At 44.1% G+C, this 18,257-nt stretch overlaps 1 protein-coding gene across 1 annotated transcript in view; it reads right to left on the bottom strand.

The window, feature by feature from the left end:
- The window catches only part of SPATA17 (spermatogenesis associated 17), a 1,004,194-nt gene that overhangs the window by 183,650 nt on the left and 802,287 nt on the right, over positions 1 to 18,257 (bottom strand). The window contains exon 9 of the mRNA XM_069608580.1: positions 13,411 to 13,546. Coding sequence (XP_069464681.1) covers positions 13,411 to 13,546 — 136 coding nt within the window. The remainder of the gene's footprint in view (positions 1 to 13,410; positions 13,547 to 18,257) is intronic.

Here is an 18,257-nt window from a genome sequence, read left to right as displayed (position 1 = left end):
CAAAGGCAAACTAAGTTGCTACTAAGCACAGGGCTGTCTGCTAGTCAACTCACACACGCACTGCAACAAAACACAGGCCGATTGCGCTCAAATTAGCCATACCCCGGTCCATTCCCATCATTATCATTGGTGGATTTGCCTGGGGTCGCAGGTATTGGCCCAGGTGTAGCAAACAAAAAGACAGGGATTGCAAGAGTGACCGCTGGTGACCCCTAAGTGACGTCCCTGGCAGCAGCACTGCCAGTATCCAATCACTTGGAAAACCGGAGTTTCAATTAAGAAAAACAAGACATCGAGACAAGACAAGGCATCTCAGTGCAAGGCCAACTTGTGGAATAAGATCGGATTCAGCTCTTCCCTCCTACAATTCAGAAAGGAGCTCAAGAATCACCTATGAAACGTGAGATCCCCGCTAGAACGAGAATCGATGTAAAACTCACCAACCCATACTGTCCAGTTTCTGCACAATCTTTTCACACCCCTGCAACCTCCCCTCTTTACCCAGTTTTCTTCTGCATGTTCTTTATAGAATCCCAATGCTCCCTCACCCAATAAATAATCTGTAATCCCCTTTTTTCTGAAAGGCACCTCGCTGCTTCACAAGGCTAGAACTGTGCTTTAGAAGTCCCCAAAGAAGTTATTGTTTTATTTTATTTTTTTTATTTTTTTATTGTTAATTACAGGGAATCCTAAATCCATTGGTTTCTTAATTGTGATATTTTTCCAAGGTACCCAATGGTTCAGAAATAGATTAAGAAACCAGGTAAAAACATTAGGACAGATGATGATGTAGAAGTTTCTGTATTTCAGAAGCAGTTTCTCCACTTCAGAGGAAGCAGTTTCAAAACAAACCCTGACCAAACTGTGCATCCATCCATATACGGCCTTTGAAAAGTGGTGCTTAAAGCAAGGCATGCAAGATATCGCAAATGGAAGCCTTGCATCTATCTTCATGGTAATACAGATGTTGCGTCCATGCTTGTGGAATGAACACTAGGGCTTTTCTGAAAGGGCATATCGCAGAAAAGCTGACAGTAGGCTTGTCAATGAACGACCCTAATGACGAATATTTAAGCACAAGCTACTCATTGTAGTGAACGGTACTCCTATTCCAAAGTCTCATTTCCTCCATACTTATGGCAGCTCCAACAGGGCTGGGATGGGAATGAAGCATTAACCAGCAAATCACATGCGTTCACTTTGAAAATGTCATGCATAGGCAGGCGGGCATGCACGAGTATGGCAACGCCCTTGACTGAGTGCCTCACGCTCCTTACCCACAGTCCATTTCATGCCGACATGCCAGAGGGGATAGAGATAGGGTGGAGGAAAGAGGACCTCAGACTAGGTGTAAAATATTCACTAGGGAGTGACACCTTTCCTTACTCCTATGTCCTCTCCCCTTTCCATACTTATGGGAGAGTACCAAGCTTCAATCTATCCAGCGAGGATAGCTAACTTACCCTTTCATCCTTCCCAAGTTAATGGGTAGGACTGTACTTGGCGACAACACCCAACACCTTGAGCACCAAGACATTGCCCCTCATTACGAATAAGTTGATTCACTAAAAAAGCAATGGCAATGAAATAAACATCACTTTCAGCACATTGCCACATTACCAGTTTGGCGTTGAAGTGGTGGAAAAATCTTCAGCATTTGACTGGAGGTTTGCCATCCACATTAGCTCAAATAAATGGAGGATTTACTGCAAGAGGAATCACGGGCCATTGATAAATGCTCCAAAACAAACAAATGGTGATAGTCTGTAAAGGAAGGCATTTCTCAGACATAACCGACTCCTTCGCCCTGACAAAGACACATACTGTGCAAAAAAGAGAGACAATATTTATGTTCCCCACGGCTAGCTGGGAGCTCTGTCTAATCAACTATAGTACAGCTGACAAAAGAAAGTCTCAAGGTCTGCTTCTCCTTAACATATATTTATAGTAAGACAAAACGGATTTGGGTTGTTTTGCCGAAGTAGAAAGATTTTCAGCGGAACTGACTGTAGGCGATTTCTCCACAAATTGTTTTTACTTCGACAAAACAACCCAAATTTGGCCTTGACCAAACCCCCCTACCCCACACACACTTACCTTTAAGCTACCAGCTGCTTCTCCTGTACCCATGTGGTGTCAATGTCCCTCTAACGCGGGTCAGATCTGACGCTGCAGGGTCCCTTTTTCTTTTTTGGGTCCAACGCTTCCATTGTCAAGGAAGAAGGGGACACCCCTACATCCCCTGATGCCCAAAAATACCAAACATGGGCAGCGTGGAACACCACTGCAACACGCGCTGCTCATGTTCAGTATTTTAGGGCTTTGGAGTTTTGGTACAGGCCAAATTCCGCCAAATGGTGCATCCGACCATTTTTTTTAGATAAACTTGGGTGTTTCCAGACAAAATATAATACATAGTTTCTGTTCTAATGTGACTTCTATAATCTCATTGGTGAAGTTCTTATGAATGAAGTTCAATACTTATTCTCATTGGGTAAACATGCTTCCTGAAAAACATTATTTTTTCTTATTCTAATGACACATTCTCTGCTGATCAGCATGGCTTTTTGTTTCCAATTTAAATGAATTACAGAACATATTGTTGCAACTTAAGAACTGGATGAAGGCAGTTCTGAGATTACATGAGCCTCCGTCAGCCTGCCAAGGACATGAACATTGAGTCTCTGGAGAAAGGTGAGGAAGGGTAGAGTTCCTTTGAGAATGGAAAGCTGAAAGTGGGACTTCTTGACAATGTCCTGAATATGAGGGATGAGGGGAAGGCCAGAGTGAAGGGAAGAAATAGGGTGCAGGGGACCCAGTAGGGAGAATATCTGTTTTGCTGGCATTGAGGCAGGGGTCATTAGCAGTGCACCAGGCCTGGATGGCAGAGAGGCAGTCAGGGATGAAGGAAGGTGCAAGGGCATCAGAAGGAAGTTTGAAGAAGATTTGTGTGTCATCAGCGTAGCACTGGAAAATGGGGGAGAAAGAAGAAATGAGGCATGCCAGCAGAGAGAGGTATATGTTGAAGAGCCAGGATGAGAGAACCGAGCCACAGGTGGAGGAGGAGGAAGAAGGGGAGGAGAAAAGGCCCAGATGGTGTTGGAGGAATTGTCAGTTAGGAAGGAGGTGAGCCAGTCCAGTGCCCGCTCTGAGATACCAAGGGTATCATGGAGCCGTTTTATGAGGATGGAATGGTTCACCATGTCAAATGCAGAAGAGAGATCAAGGAGGATGAGGAAAGCAGGGGAGTTGGAATCAAATGATGCAAGTAGTTCTTCACGGGTGTTCAGAAGAGCAGTTTCCATGCCACTGGATGCTCGGAATCCAGACTGGTGGTCGTGAAGATCGGTATGAGAGTTGAGTTGGGGGAGGGCCAACTTCTCAAGCAATTTCCCCAGGAAGGGAGTGATCAAGATGGGTCAGTATTTGGCAAGGGAGGAAGGGTCTGCAGAGGGTTTTTTGAGGAGGGGCGCACAAGGGAGTGCTTCAGGGAGGATGGGAAAGAGCCAGTAGCAAAGGAGTAGTTGCAGAGATCAGCAATAGCACGGGCGAGAGAGGATATGTTGTCCTTGATGGTTCTGGAAGAGCATGGGGCAACCTGTTTGGAAGAGACCTTCATGGAGGTGACAACTCTGGTGACTTCTTCAGGGGAGATAGGAGCGAAGGAGGAGAAGGAGGAGGGTGTGTGGTAAGGGGGAGGGTTGGTTTCGAAGAGTGCAGGACAAGGCTGTTCAGTATGTCCTGGGCTTTGGAAATGAAGTGAGAGGTGAGTGCATTGCAAAGGGCCTAGGAAGGAGTAGGGGCAGAAGATAATGCAGACGGAATAGCAAGTTGCCTGCAGATTTTCATGAGTTCAGCTGTGTTGTTGGATGCACTGGACACTTGTGCCTGAATGTGGCCTCTCCTTTTTTGGCTCGGATGGAGAGTCTGAAGTGTCTCTGGATCAGACAGCAGGCCAGTTTGTCAGAGGGTGAGCCTGAAGTGTGCCACTTCCGTTCAGCAGCACTGCACTTATATTTTTGATCTGCAAGTTCAGAGACCTACCAGATATTACGCTTGGAGGAAGGTTTCAGGCAGATCCTCATGACTGGGGCAAGTATGTCAAGGGTGTTAGTAATGGACAGATAGAGGTTGCCGAGGGCAGAATCAGTGGTAGAGTCTGTGTTGGGTGGGCAAGGTGGAATGAAGGTGGAAGAGGAGGCAGCAGCTGACACTCATTTCATCTGACAGATGTTCGTGAACGAGGTTTGCAGACCCTTATGAAGGGTTGTCACAGGGCCATAGGGACCCAGATGCATGGAGAGGAGAGAGTGGTCAGACCTTGGGGGAGTGGGGACCAGGGGAGTGGAGAGAGTGAGTTTGGAATGGATGATGGCATCTAGCAAGTGTCCAGCAGAATGTGTAGGGCTAGAGGGAAGAAAGGAGACTGATAGGGAAGAGTGCTGTGCAAGGGGAGTCCAGTTGGAAGTTGAAGTCACCTAGTAGTAGGAGGTTGGGGGTGGTAGAGAGTAGGGAGAAACAGTAGTCTGCCCACTCAGAGAGGAACAGAGAAGAAATGCCTGGGGGCCGGTAGATGGTAGCAATGGTCTAGGTGGTGTAGGGAGAATGACCAATTTGCAAACTACACTCTCAAAGGAGAAATAGGGCTGAGTGGGAAGGATGGAAGAAGGAATCCACTCTGGGAAGATTAAGGCAACCCCTCCACCAGCATGGTGGGGTTGAGGCTTTGAGATGATCTTAAAGCCATCGGGTAGGAGTGAGTCAAAGGAAGTAACTGAGCAGGCATCGAACCAAGTATGCCCAGGTCAGTGTCTCCAAGAATAAGGCAGATGTCAGCAGAGTGTTTGATGGCTGAACGTGTGCTGAGAGTCGCAAAGTGGCGTGGGTCACTGCCTTTGAAGGTATTTTGAGGTGGAGTGCAGGGGCACGGTGCTTCCTTCTGAAGTGGGGGAGCAGAGGAGGTAGAAGGGGGAGAGGCAGGGGAAGGAAGGGAATTTAAGAGAGATGGCAAGATCCAGTCAAAGAGAAGGAGGTTGGCCTGAGGGCCTTGAACTAGGACTGTGCCCGTGAGTTAGACATTGATGCAGCAGCGGGATGCGAAGAAGCCTGAAAGTAGGATTTCCCACTTGGTGCCTCCATTAATGGATGTCGAAGTGTAAGGTGGGAGAGTGACAGTGGGATGAGAGGTCCACAAATCAGGAGATGGGACAGAGAAGAGTATGTCAGTGAAGATTTCTCTTGAAGATGTACAGGCATAGGTGTCTGCAATTGGGAGGCCAGGGTTTGGAGCCAGGGTGTCTTTGTTATGCTTTTTCCATCCACATTTTGTGAAAGAGGGGGGATAGGTGATGGTGTAGCAGTTGGAGTAGATTGGAGAGATGGAGAGTGCCATCTCATAGAGAGAGGAGGAATTGAGAGGCAGAGAGAAAGGGAGAGGGGTGTGGGTGTGTGTGTGCTGCAATGCACTGTTCTGAACCAGATACACAGTTGGCCAAGTGGGTGGTAAGAGGACAAAACAAAAAAATGCAGGATGAAGGCCCACCTAAATACGATTTTTACACTAACGGGCAAGTACAATGCAGGATGAAGGCACAGTCAGGCAAGTACAATGCAGGATGAAGGTACACCTAAATTCGATTTTTACACTGACAGGCAAGTACAATGCAGGATGAAGGCACACCTGAATATGATTTTTACACTAACAGACAAGTACAATGCAGGATGAAGGCACACCTAAATTTGAGTTTTACACTAACAGACAAGTACAATGCAGGATGAAGGCACACCTAAATACAATGCAGGATGAAGGCAGTAAAAATGTAACTGGGGGAGTGAAAGCAGAGTGAGGTTTCACTGTAGTACAGGGGACATTTGCATAGTGAGTGATTGGAGAGGCAGAGGGAGTGAGTCAATTGGAGATGAAGTAGTTACCAAGCAACAGTCTGTACTCACGTGATAGCAAGAGGGGAGATGTCACATTCCAGAGGTGCGCGAGTGGAGTTTCCAGCATGATGGAGCATCGTGGCTGTAGTTCTAAGTGAGTGCGGCCCGGTGGCACAGCCAGGCACTGACAGGAACAGACAGGGCCTTATATGTGGGCCTTTAAGAAAAGGCTGGCTGCCACCTCCAGTTGCCACTGATTGGCTGATGAGGGAGAGAGCAGCCAATGGTGGGGGAGCAGCTACAGGCAGAAGGCTACCAGTACGCCCTAAAAGGGTGGCAGCCATCTTAAAAGTGGCAATGAGCAGCAGGGCCAATGCAGAAAAAATGAAGACTAAGAGCACTTTTCATAGCATCCACATGCCGAGTCCATAAACACAAGTGTGTTTAATAGTTGGTTTACTTGCAGTTGCTGGCGCATGTTAACACGTGGCAAAGAAAAGTGGCGAGAATGGAATCTCTTAAAGTTACTTTTCATAGGATGATGCAGGGGGCTGTGCATCATGATGAGAAGCCACACTATGGCTTACCTCCTGTGCGGGACTACAGTGAAGGCAGATGGTATGGAAGATAAGCGCAGAGTGCTATGATCAGCTGTTCTAAGGAAGCAAGATAAGGAGAGAAGAGAACTGTAGCATTTCTATGTTAATGAAATATATCCATGTGTTATTCATGTTTTTTGCAAATGTATGCACTTCTTTATGTATGTGTCTTCCTAAATGATTGTGTTTAGTGTAAAATTTTTCATATCTCTTACATGCATACATGTGTACTCCTTTCCTCCTTTCACCTATTCTCATCATCTTCAATTTATATTATACTTATTTCCTAATGTACCTGCTTGGGATAAGGGATAAGGACGGTGTGGCTGCCTCAAAGGACAATATTTATCCCTTTTACAATTTTGTGCAGGAGGGCGGCACAGGCCCTGAGTGACAAGTATCACCTGTCCTTCACCAGAGGAGGAGTGGAAGTCTCTTTTGGTCTACTCCTCTTGAAGTTGCTGCCACTACACCACACTTAATTTGGCAGAATTATTGCAAAAAGGAGTGGTGGTAAGGTATTTGAGTTCAGGGCCATTTCCTCTTTAAATACAATCAAACTCGTAATGGGTCCAAATTTGAGATATACCTTTTATATAATGTTTCTCTAAAATTATGGTTACTCTTTGCAATAAGAAAGCTAATTGTTGCTTATTTGGGACCCATCTGGGATGCCCAGGCAATGTTAAGTGCAGTGAGACTGCAAAAAATGCAAAAGCTGTGGCTCGGGCGGGTGTGGAAAGTGAATCTGTAGTAAAAAGCATTTTGTAGTTCTGCAGTCTATATATATATATATATGTATTTCTTCATTTATAAAGTGGGCAGCAATCCGTAGGCATCAAGGCCCTGTTACGATAAACCAGTTACTTTCAGAAGAGATAAAAGCATACAGGTGAGCGGTATGAAACAGAACAAAGTGTAGCATATCATAGGGAGGGAAGACTATTAGGCGAACAACCAGGTTTTGAGGGATCTCCGGAATACCCAGTATGAGGGTTCAGCTATCAGGGTGGGAGGAAGAGAGTTCCATTGTCTGGCTGCAATGGATGGGAAGCTTGAGCCTCTGGCTTTTGCGTGTCTGACATTGGATTGGCGGAGCCGGTGCGCATATGGAGTCTGGGTAGGCCTTGTTGACTAAACATTGGTGATTTTCTGCGAGAGTTAGGGCGGAGCAGTGTTGGACAGGCACCTGTGAGTAATAGACATGGTTTTGAATATGATCCTTTCACGGATAGGCAACAAGTGAGCTGCTTTTCTGGCAGCAGAGATGTGTTCCCATTTGGGAATGTTGAGAGCTTCTTGGTGCACACTATTCTGAATAATTTGAAGCTTTCGTATGCTTTGGGGGGTAAGTCCCTACATAATTGTTGCATTGGAAATTAAACATTGGTTTGTCAATCTTTTCAAATTTTGAATCAGTCTTCAGGGCAGGAGACTGATAGCAACTTTCATTTGAATGAGGAGGATTCACTATGAATCCCCAATATAGCCCCACTGTTTCTGCATCAGCCGGGCATGCTCTGTTTTAGGGCTGATTTTTTAGGTCGTCCTCATGCATACAGAGAATCCTAATTTTCTATACACAACATTACAGTTGCAGAGCAGGCAAACATTACATATTTCCTTTTTAACAATGTATTCACATTTCAAAAGCAATACATCAATTGTCAATACAACATCTCGATAGCTAACACCATTAAAACACAAAACCAGTAAATATCAATATATAACTACAAAAAAGAGAAAGAAAAAATAGTATATAAGCACATTATTTTTTGTTTTCTCCCACTTATGGGGGGATCCTCTTCCCCCCCATCTGATTGCCTCTGTATGGGAAAACATTTGTGAGACCTATTATGGTTTCACAAATGATTTTCCGTTGGGCTTCAAGAGGTGTGATGTGGCATCAGATCTCCCAAGAGGGACCACAGAATCATGATGGTTCTTCCCTAAGCAGATTCGTCATGTCTTTCCAGGCTGTGGGATTGAGCATTGACACCACAGGCCTTCACTGCACTGAGGAGATTCAGCAAATGTAGGAGAAATGCACATAAGGGTTGTCTTTGACCAGAACATGCAGTTCTGAGAGGTGATGACTGGAATGTTTAGAATTAATCTGAACCTCTGGCATTGCTCTGGGCAACCCTCCAGACCATTGTACGTTGCCTGCCAAGCCATTGCAAAAGGGGAGCAACCAAATGTAAATCTGGCTTCATCGCACCTGATATGAGGCAGTCCCGCCCGAACTGCCTGGTCACATTTCTTCTGCACAAGACCACAATCATCCCAAACATTTTTCTGAGAATGATAGTCTAAGTTCCAAACTCAGCGCTCTTCAACTCCACCTCAGGAGTCGAATTGGAAATGGACAAAGCAAGGCACCCTTTATTACAGGTTTGCAAAACACAAAGAAATAGCACCCACCCTAATCTAACCCAACCCGCCTCCAATTCGCCTTTCCCTTATATCTGCGCTGGGTCGGTCCCCTTACCATACACATCACATCCATTTAATCTCTCCTGCCCCAAAACATAAGAATGACTGTTCTTGATCACTGGTGTAGTCCTTCTTCCATTTCCATCCAATCTCCCAGCATCACGTGATCACAGAATCATGTCAGTCGCTCCAGTCTGACGATATCCGGCATTGCCCTACTCAGGTGACGGGTGTAGGGCCATTGCCACAGACGCATTTCCGGCCAAGCACATGGTCCCATTGTTCGAACCGATCTGGACCAGCATAATCCAAGATGGAGGCACCCCATCTGCCCCTGAGAGTCTCAGCAGTCCTACAACGAATGTCTGTCTTGAGCCCTGAGGGCAAGCATTGCCTAAAGACAATAAGTGATTTTCCTATCCAATGCCAGCTAGGATTTAAAGAAAAATAATAAAACACTCCGGCATTATTTGTAAACAAATTACAATTTGGGTATTCAAATATATTCCTAGACTCCACCCATATCAATATTTACCCTCATAGGTGTTCACTGCCATCTCATGCCTTTTTAGCAGTACAACACCATGAATCCTGTTTCCCCCTGCAATTGGGGTATTCAGTGTTAATAGTAGCGATAGGAAATCTGCACATTTATCAGTGTAAGCAAGAGCAATGACAAAGGAGTTACTTGACTCTTGTACATATAGGACAGAGTGTGTAACTGACGTCTATAAACAGGCACACAAATAATGAAGGTACCAGGGTTAAAGGAAACATCTGTAAAGATCTATGATGTTGTTGAATGTGTCCATTTATCTCTATTACAAGAGATTGGTCACCTTCGTTTTTATGCAAAGACTATGTATATTTGGTTTAGAACAAAATGTCTATGCACAAACGATTGTGCTGTTGTGACACTATCAATCAGCTGGATGTACCATAACCATGTGATGATTTGAAATAAAAATAGATTTGCAGCTTCGCTACCGCCCAATCCTTTACAGTTCCTGTGAAAATGACGCTTGTTCGAAATTTCGAACACCGCCTAGTTGGCATGTGCTTTATCCCAATCAATGTTGAAAGAGAAAATTATCCATATCCAAGGCATGTTCCTCTGCTGTACAGTTCAGCTGTAACCATCTCCACACACTGCGCTTGCACATCAATTATGATCATCATAATCACGGTCGTCAAGCCGGGTGTTCATTATTATCTGGATGCTGGTGACAGCAGATTCAATCATTGGCGGCGATGGGCAGAGCAGGCCCGGTCCCACCCAAGTTTCTGCAGACACCGTTGTGCCACATTAAACCCATGATGGGTTCCGCATCCCACTCCATTGCAAAAGCCGAATACGGTAAAGGTCAATTTGACGCACTGTGCAAAATGCTTAGGCTCTTCAAATTAAGCCTCTGAATTCTTGAGCTGTCCCTGTTCAGCGTAAACAATGCACATGATTTTGGAGCTTTTGTACAAAACGGCATTGCAATTAAAATCAAGAATATAACACCACTCGCAGTGAGCATTGGCTGAGTTGCACAAACCGTGCCAAGCCATACATACACACCAATCTTAATTTGCACCACCCATAGAAGTACAACAAAATCTGAAAGTTGTACATATGGGTTATTATGCAAAAGAGTAAAAGCAAACATTATGCTATCATTCAAGGGTGTTGTAAACTATGCCAAATCAAAATGGCTTCCACTGACGTTTGGAGATGAAGCCCATTATTTACAAAGGCAAACATTAAACAGATCACAGATTGCTCCGTGTGCCACCTTTAGTAAGTGGCTAAGGAAGTAGCAATACTCAGTATTGAATTTGAACTCGGATATAGACCTAATTTGAAGTACTTTGATCAACGAATGAAACGCAAAGAACGGAAATGCAGGGGATCTGGTAGCAGTCAATCAAAGTCAGAGCTAGCCATCAATATCGTTTTTGCTATTCAAAGAGCCTTTTGATTCGAGCTGGCAGTATATAAGTAAACGCATTAAAAAATAATTCCATCAGGGTATGGCCACAAATTTACGCATACATTAGTAAATGAATTTAGGACTACAAGATAGAAGATGACGTGGGTGTAGAAGAGCACAAGTTAGAGTTGAATTAGTTCATACAGTGTTACATATCTTGGTCTTTTCAATAGTCAACATTACCCTCTTAAGCATACCAGTCATTGTCTGGTGCATTAAGGAATGAGCCGCCCTGCAACCGATCAACAGTCAAGCGGAGAGAGAGGTCACTGCCCATTACATTTTATTGGCAAACACGTGTACAACAACTGGTCATGCAGTTGGTGCCATGGAATGGTTTCACGTTTGCTCGCAGAAGCGGGACAATATCAGTGAATGCAGACTGTGCAACATGCATCAGCCTAATGAACATTTACAGTGCACCTTTCCCAAGATGCACCAACTACATGCGCTCTAACAGTATTGCATCCATCTACTTTAAATGGCATGACTCCCCCAATGGACAATATGATGATTGATATGCGACTGATATAAACACAAATATGATTCACAAAATAAAAAATGAACATGGAAAGCGTGCAACTAGTAAATCAAATCCCAAAATGGACACATTAAACTCCATTTTAAGCTCCACACCCAAAGGCCTCAGGGTGCACACAAAGAAAACAAGACAAACAACCCCCAGCCGAGACAAGCATCCAGCAAATATGAAAGCAGAGAGAAACCCAGATAAGTCTTAATTTCTCTTTTCAATTTAGTCAAGCAAGGAATAGACCTCAATGTATCCGGCAGCTTGTTCCTAAAATTGGGGACCTAGACATCAAAGCACAATCCCTCATATTTTTGTAGTTTGAACCGCAGCTGAAATAACACATTACTGTTATTAGACCAAAGGTCAATTAACAGTAGATGGTGGAGGTTGTGCGGAGCCAGGAGGGTTATGAGAGATTCCATGTAAAGATCAGATCACAGGTGAGAGGGTGGATCCATGCAGGATTCTACAGAGGCGTAGATTTGATCTGGATGAATCCATTTGTACAAACTGGTGGCGGTTAGCAAGGTAGGGTTTGAACCATCTAAGGACAATCTCGCTGATCCCGATGCTGTGATGTAGACTGTTGGCTAGTATCTGGTGCTCTACTGTGTTGGATACTGCTGAGAGGTAAAAGAGAATGAGGAGAGAAGGCACTGATATTCCACAATAAAGAGGATTTAATAACTGGCATAGCTCTGGGAAAACCTCCAGACCATCGTTATTCAGCCTGCCAATCCATTATAGAAAGGGGAAAGACCATAATAAAATCGGGCTTAGTCCGACCCCAAAAGGTGCAGTCCAACCCGAACTGCATATCCCTGCACGAGACCTATCACTTTTTGGTTTTGGAAATATAAAGCAAATTGAAAAATCATCTTTTTACATGCAGAAGGAACTGGAAGTTTGGCCCATCCTCTGGATACTACATATGTACCATGTACGAAAACTCACAAAAGCACTGTAAATTAATGATTTATTTGTTCAAAAATGTAATATTTAGATGTTTACTAATTGACCTTTTCACAATTGACCTCGGGAGAATTGACCTCGGGAGAATTGACCCCGTGTAAGGCGATCTATAAATAAACAAATCAATCAATCCATTTAAAAGGTCAATTAGGACATATATGCAGGGGGAAACCCCCTGCAACCTCCCACCCAATACAAAAAACCCTGCAACCCGCCACGCAATCCCCTTATATTGTTTATAATCCAAAAACAACCCAAATACATATATAAAATAACTAAAATAACATAAAGGTCAATTGTGCAGAAGGTGACTTAGGACCAATATAATTAGGTCAATTAAGACAAAAAGGTCAATTGTAAAAAGTCAATTTGGGTAATACCTAATATTTTACGGCAGGTTATCTCTTGTGGTAAAGAAACAAACACAGAAATGAAAGGTACAGCATCACAGTCTCTGACAGAATATATGCGAAAACATATACAGATAATTTCAGCACAATCCCTACATCCACAAACCATTGAAGCGTTAATATGGACGACAAGACAATGAACTTTGGTAGTGTTAAACACGGTGCAGACAGCTGCACCACCTACTGAAGCCAAAGGTCACAGGTTATCAGTGCAATTCAGAAAATATACACGCATCGCCACAAACTCTGAGAATGTACTTGGATGGAGTTCAATAAACTCTTTCTGGCATATTCTGCATGTTGGACATATGATGCTTTCATTCACAAATACAGAATGCTTTAACATTCAGGCACAAAGCAAAACTTTTTTAGGGTGCAAATCATGTTTATGCTTTTTATTTTACTTCTGCACCAAACAAATGCTAGGTAGGATTTGAACCAGCTGAGGATAAGCAGCGCTACCAATTAAAACAAGGTGTCTAAACATTCAAAGCCACAGTTGTGTAACTGAAGTATTCAGGGGCACTATTGCCCCCTAGTTTGGAATACGGTTTTGCATGAAAAACAGTTTGACTTATTTGCTGAACAGCATATTTTACCTTAGCACTTCGCCACTTCTCCGGCTGATCCTCTCGAAAATTTAGCATTCCCAAAGTGTTTGGTCGATATTCCCCGGATGAGTGGATTGATGGCTCATACACTTTGTTTTTGTGAGTGACGCAAACTTTGACAAAGCTGTAAGAATACATGAGTACACAATGTGAAGTTTATACAATTAAGTAGCATTTATTGTTTGATATAATAGGCCCACAGGAAAAGTGTAAATTTAGGTGCAAATTCTGAGTGTCCATAAATAACATGGCAGTTATCAGATATAAAATAAAAGGCAGTATTTCAAAGTATTGCCTCTTTTAATGCTCCACCTCATTAAGGGTGCTGAAATCCAAAAGGCAAAATGTGTCTGCTTTGTTATTATCTCCACGAATTATTGCCCGTGATGTTATTGCTCCTCCTCAATTAAGGTCTAAGGGACTTCAGAGCTGGTGGTATTGAAAATCCTATATCCAATTCCTTCTGGCTCGCCACATAAACCTACCCCATAACCCTCTTTCTCCTTCACAAGGTAGCTCCTCCTGAAATCTCAGAACTGGATTATCTGAAGTGTTGGGAGACATTCCTTACATTCCATACATTTCAACCGACCCCATGTCATTCGAGAGATGGTTATCCAGCCCTCCCTTCTTTGCATTAAATGACTTGTAGCCATTGATCTATGGTTAGGGGAATAAACATAACTACAAGTAGCAGAATGCAAGGGAAAGAAAAACAGGATTGGGTGGCCACATTCCAAATGAGATGGGGTATGTATGCATGTATGGAAGCCCTGCCAAGCAGTGCCACTCTCTGAGCTTCTTAAGATTATGAGGTTTCTTGCAAAGGACTAGCAGCGGTGGAGAATTCACTAGGGAGAGGGGGACTCAACGGCTGCAAGAGCTGGTGGCAATGCATTAAAATGCAACACTAAATGTACACAAATATATCAAAATCTTCCTATTTCCAAATCTGAAAATCACGATTCTATATTTACATGGCGATGTATTTCTAAAATTGAATATAGAGCAGATGTGGCCTCGAGGCAGTGGAGCAAGGTACACGAGGAAAGGACAGAAGTTCAGTGAGGGCACATCGTCTCCAGATGTCTACAGTTCTGAAATGCATGAGACCGCCAGAGTGATTCTCAGCAGGTCTGAGAGGCAAGCTTCCTATGCCTGCAACCAGTGAAAGTACGACAAATAGGAAAGTATAGCATTTCCATACAACGTTTGGATTATTTAAAGAATGTGAAGTTGAAATCATTTATTTTGCTCCATTTGTACAAGCATATGACATGATATGGCATTTATAACGCGCCTACATACAAGTGTTTCCAGGCGTTTCATGGCATCATCAATTTATATTGACAAATATATGCATGAGGAAGTGACCACAAATAGAATATGTGGCACTGGCTAGCAATATTAGTCCTAGTGAGTCGCTAAAACAAGCAAACTGATAGGAGTTGTTGGCCATAACATCTGAAGTGCCAGAGGTTGCCCACTTCTGGTTCAGGGCCTCAAATACCATCCTGTATGACAATGTATCACTTGGAAGTGCTCTTTAATAGTTCAAACAAGAAATGTTCACTTTTGAACTTCATTATGTTAACATTCATATGATTTGGAGTTCCAACGTAATTCACCTAAAAAAGTGATATTTGAATTAGAACATTAGAAATAATTGGATGTGTCACATGACCAGAAATGCAACATAAAAGTGAGGGCAAATGCGTTGGAATTTGTTCATACCCACTTCCCATGGACTTCTTGTCTATGTTTCCGGCTAAGCACTTTTCTTCTGTGCATGTTACACTACTTTGTGGTTCCTAGGAAAGTCTTGATACTTACAGCAGGCTATGGGACAATTGGCAAATTGATGGCTATTCTGCCCTTCCGCCACTTCCTGCTTGACACCACGTGGTCACTTCAAGAAGCCAACTAGTTGGAGTGAGTAAAGAAGTTAGTTGATGATCCTAGCTATCCTTGCTGTGTGTGGCTACCCATCCATGCTCTTTAAAATTATTTCTGGTGTCTGAAGATCCCAAACCCCTGCAGGGGTCTGAGGTCATCACAAGGAGGGAACCGCCATCTTTTTGTCTCTACATTGGCTGATTTACAACACTAGTCGGGTCACTTCACAAGAATTATAGCTGTTTGGAGTTGGGGCTCCCAGGTTGCCAACAACCTATTAAACTGCATCTATATTTCTCTCTATAAAAGAAAGTGACGGTGTTAGGCATGGTTTGATTCAGCAATCAATTTATTTACCTATAGTAATTAAAAACTGCTTTCACTTCCATGAGGATGTGTATTGCTGCACTATTCAGCTGATATCGGTTGTGCAAATGTATGGGAGCGAGGGACCCCCAGTTCCCCTCGCGCCGTACACTCCTCAGTACGGGATTTGGACCACGTGCCTCCAGTAGTGGGGTTGCCCCTGGCCCTTATGTAAAGTTAACCACGGTTGACCGCTACATAGATGGGACTACTGAGCAGAACATGGGGCATCCATCTTTTGTGCCCCCTTTTCGACTCCATCTTGGGTAAACAGGCCTCACTGCGATAGTACAGCAAGGCTCAGCTCCCCCTCCACCGTAACAGCCAAGGACAGACACACACAAGGCGCGCAGGCAGCTGGCTGGCCCCCACCCTTGCACTCCCCCTGCAAAGGAAAGCTCTGCGCTCCCATTCTCACGCTGAAGCTGGAAAAAGTTGCAACAACCAATATGATACAGTTTTCTTCCTCTGAGATCACTGCTAGCATGAGAACCAGCATGTGAACCAGTATGAGCTAAGCACTTTTTGCTCGTTCGTCCCCATAAACGTGCAAGCCACCCACCCCCATTTAGAGTAATTTATTGCCATCCTGACCCTGCGCTCCCTGTAAGGTATTTCTTTCAAGGGCCAGACCCTCGCCTGCGCTGCAAAACCCACCCAACACACCCACTACTAACCTTAAGCACCTTGCCATAATATATGTTTTTACTTATACTAATAGGTCTAAAGCTTAGGAGATATGTGAAACACAGCTTGACTCTTTTTACATGCACACTAAAGGTCAAGGACTCCAATTAAAGCTACGAATGACCCAATTGTACTGACAATAAATACTATGTGTGATTTGTGTAGAAATATGAAAAGAAGTATAAAATGTTTAGATAATTTGTTATTTAGTGTTTTACGAATGCTACATATTAGCTTAGGTAGTGACCAGTGACCGGACCCTGACCTGCGTGGAGCACAAGATATTTGACGTCCATGATCTCGTCAGCCACTCAGCCAATCAGAAGGAAGAGATGCCACCCACACCTACAGCACCACACCGCCTGGCCAATCGGGTCCATTTAGTATTTTTTGTTAGAGTTACTTTAATTGATATATATATGGGTGATGATGTAAATGAGGGTGGGCATTTTTGGGTTATTTCCTAGCTGGAGAAATAAACCATCCTTTGAACTCTTACAGCCGGTTCTCAGTGCCTCCTTCCCCGACAGGGGTTGTGTTGGTTATTTTATTTTCTCTTACACGTAGTAAGCCGGGGAAAGGCACCTACACAAACAAAAGGTCTAAACTCTTCGAGATATATTTCACAAGTGATTAATAGTCTGGAAATCATCTCTCTGTGCATCATAACCATCTGTGCTATCATTCCATCTCCCAAGCTGCAGATATTGTGGATCTGCTGAATGCATTATCATTTAATTTGATATCTTTGACAGAGGCCTTTTTTCATTCTGCCCTTGTTGCATTCAATACATTGAATGCAACCAGGGCAGAGCCTGGTCAACAAGCAACTGAGTGGCAGGGCCTGGTCACGTCAGGCCTTGAGTGCCAGGGCCTGACGTGACCAGGCCCTGCACTAAGTTGCTCTGCCCACCACCAGGTTTTCACACCTTCCGGGCAGCTACTTAAGGACTCCAGGCCAGCTCCAGGCAGGCAGCATTGAGGAGACTGCTGGTCATGTGACCCGACCCTGCCACTCAGTTGCTCTGCCCACCACATATTTTACCAGTCTTTCTTAGGCAATCTAATTGCCTGCGTTCTCAGCAAAGGAAAGACAAAGACAAGAACCTCACCAGTTTGTGTCTGTTTGGGCCTGATAGGGTGCAGGGCCAGACCGAGTTTTCTGAATTTCACCTACAAAGTAATCACTACTACTACTATTTTCCAAAAGACACCACCATATCTCATCTAACTCCACAGCCTATGCCCACCCTTGCAAGTGTTTGAATGATGGCCAAGCTCCCTGGGCAGCTCTGCCAAGCTACCCGAATGACCCTTATCAATATTGTTGTTGCCCCCTCTCTAACATGCACAGACCACAGGCACACATCCACTCATCCTGCTCAGTGCTCACTCACCAGAAACTCAAGCTACATAGATCGCTGCCCCTAAAAGCTGTCCACCATGCTCCACCATGTCTTATCATGGGGATACAGAAATCTGAACAAATCACCCCTGTTCCACGCAAACTACATTGGCTTCCTCTCCGGGCCAGGATACTGTTCAAGGTTGCATGTATAATCTACAGAGCATTCACGAGTAGCACACAAGCATATCTTCGGTCTAACTCCACTTTTCAGGTATCACACGCTCCTTGTGCAGCAAATCAACCAACTAGTTCAAATCCCTACTCGCCCACAAAGAGAGGACCCACAAACAATATGGCTCTTGTCATGCACTCACCCTTTGGAACACGATATGGGCTAGGAATGTCTCCACAATCCTCCAATTCCACAAATCTCTCAAAACGTGGCTTTTTCAACAGCACCTCACCAAGGACTATTGAGGTTGGACGTACAGACCACAACTCATAGTAGTGCACTGTTGTTAAAAGATGCCAGGCCAAA

Source organism: Ambystoma mexicanum, chromosome 4q (assembly GCF_040938575.1).
Source record: "Ambystoma mexicanum isolate Mex_15411 chromosome 4q, UKY_AmexF1_1, whole genome shotgun sequence".
NCBI lineage: Eukaryota > Metazoa > Chordata > Amphibia > Caudata > Ambystomatidae > Ambystoma > Ambystoma mexicanum.
Note: the sequence above shows the minus strand (reverse complement) of the source record. Positions and strands in the feature narration are given on the sequence as shown.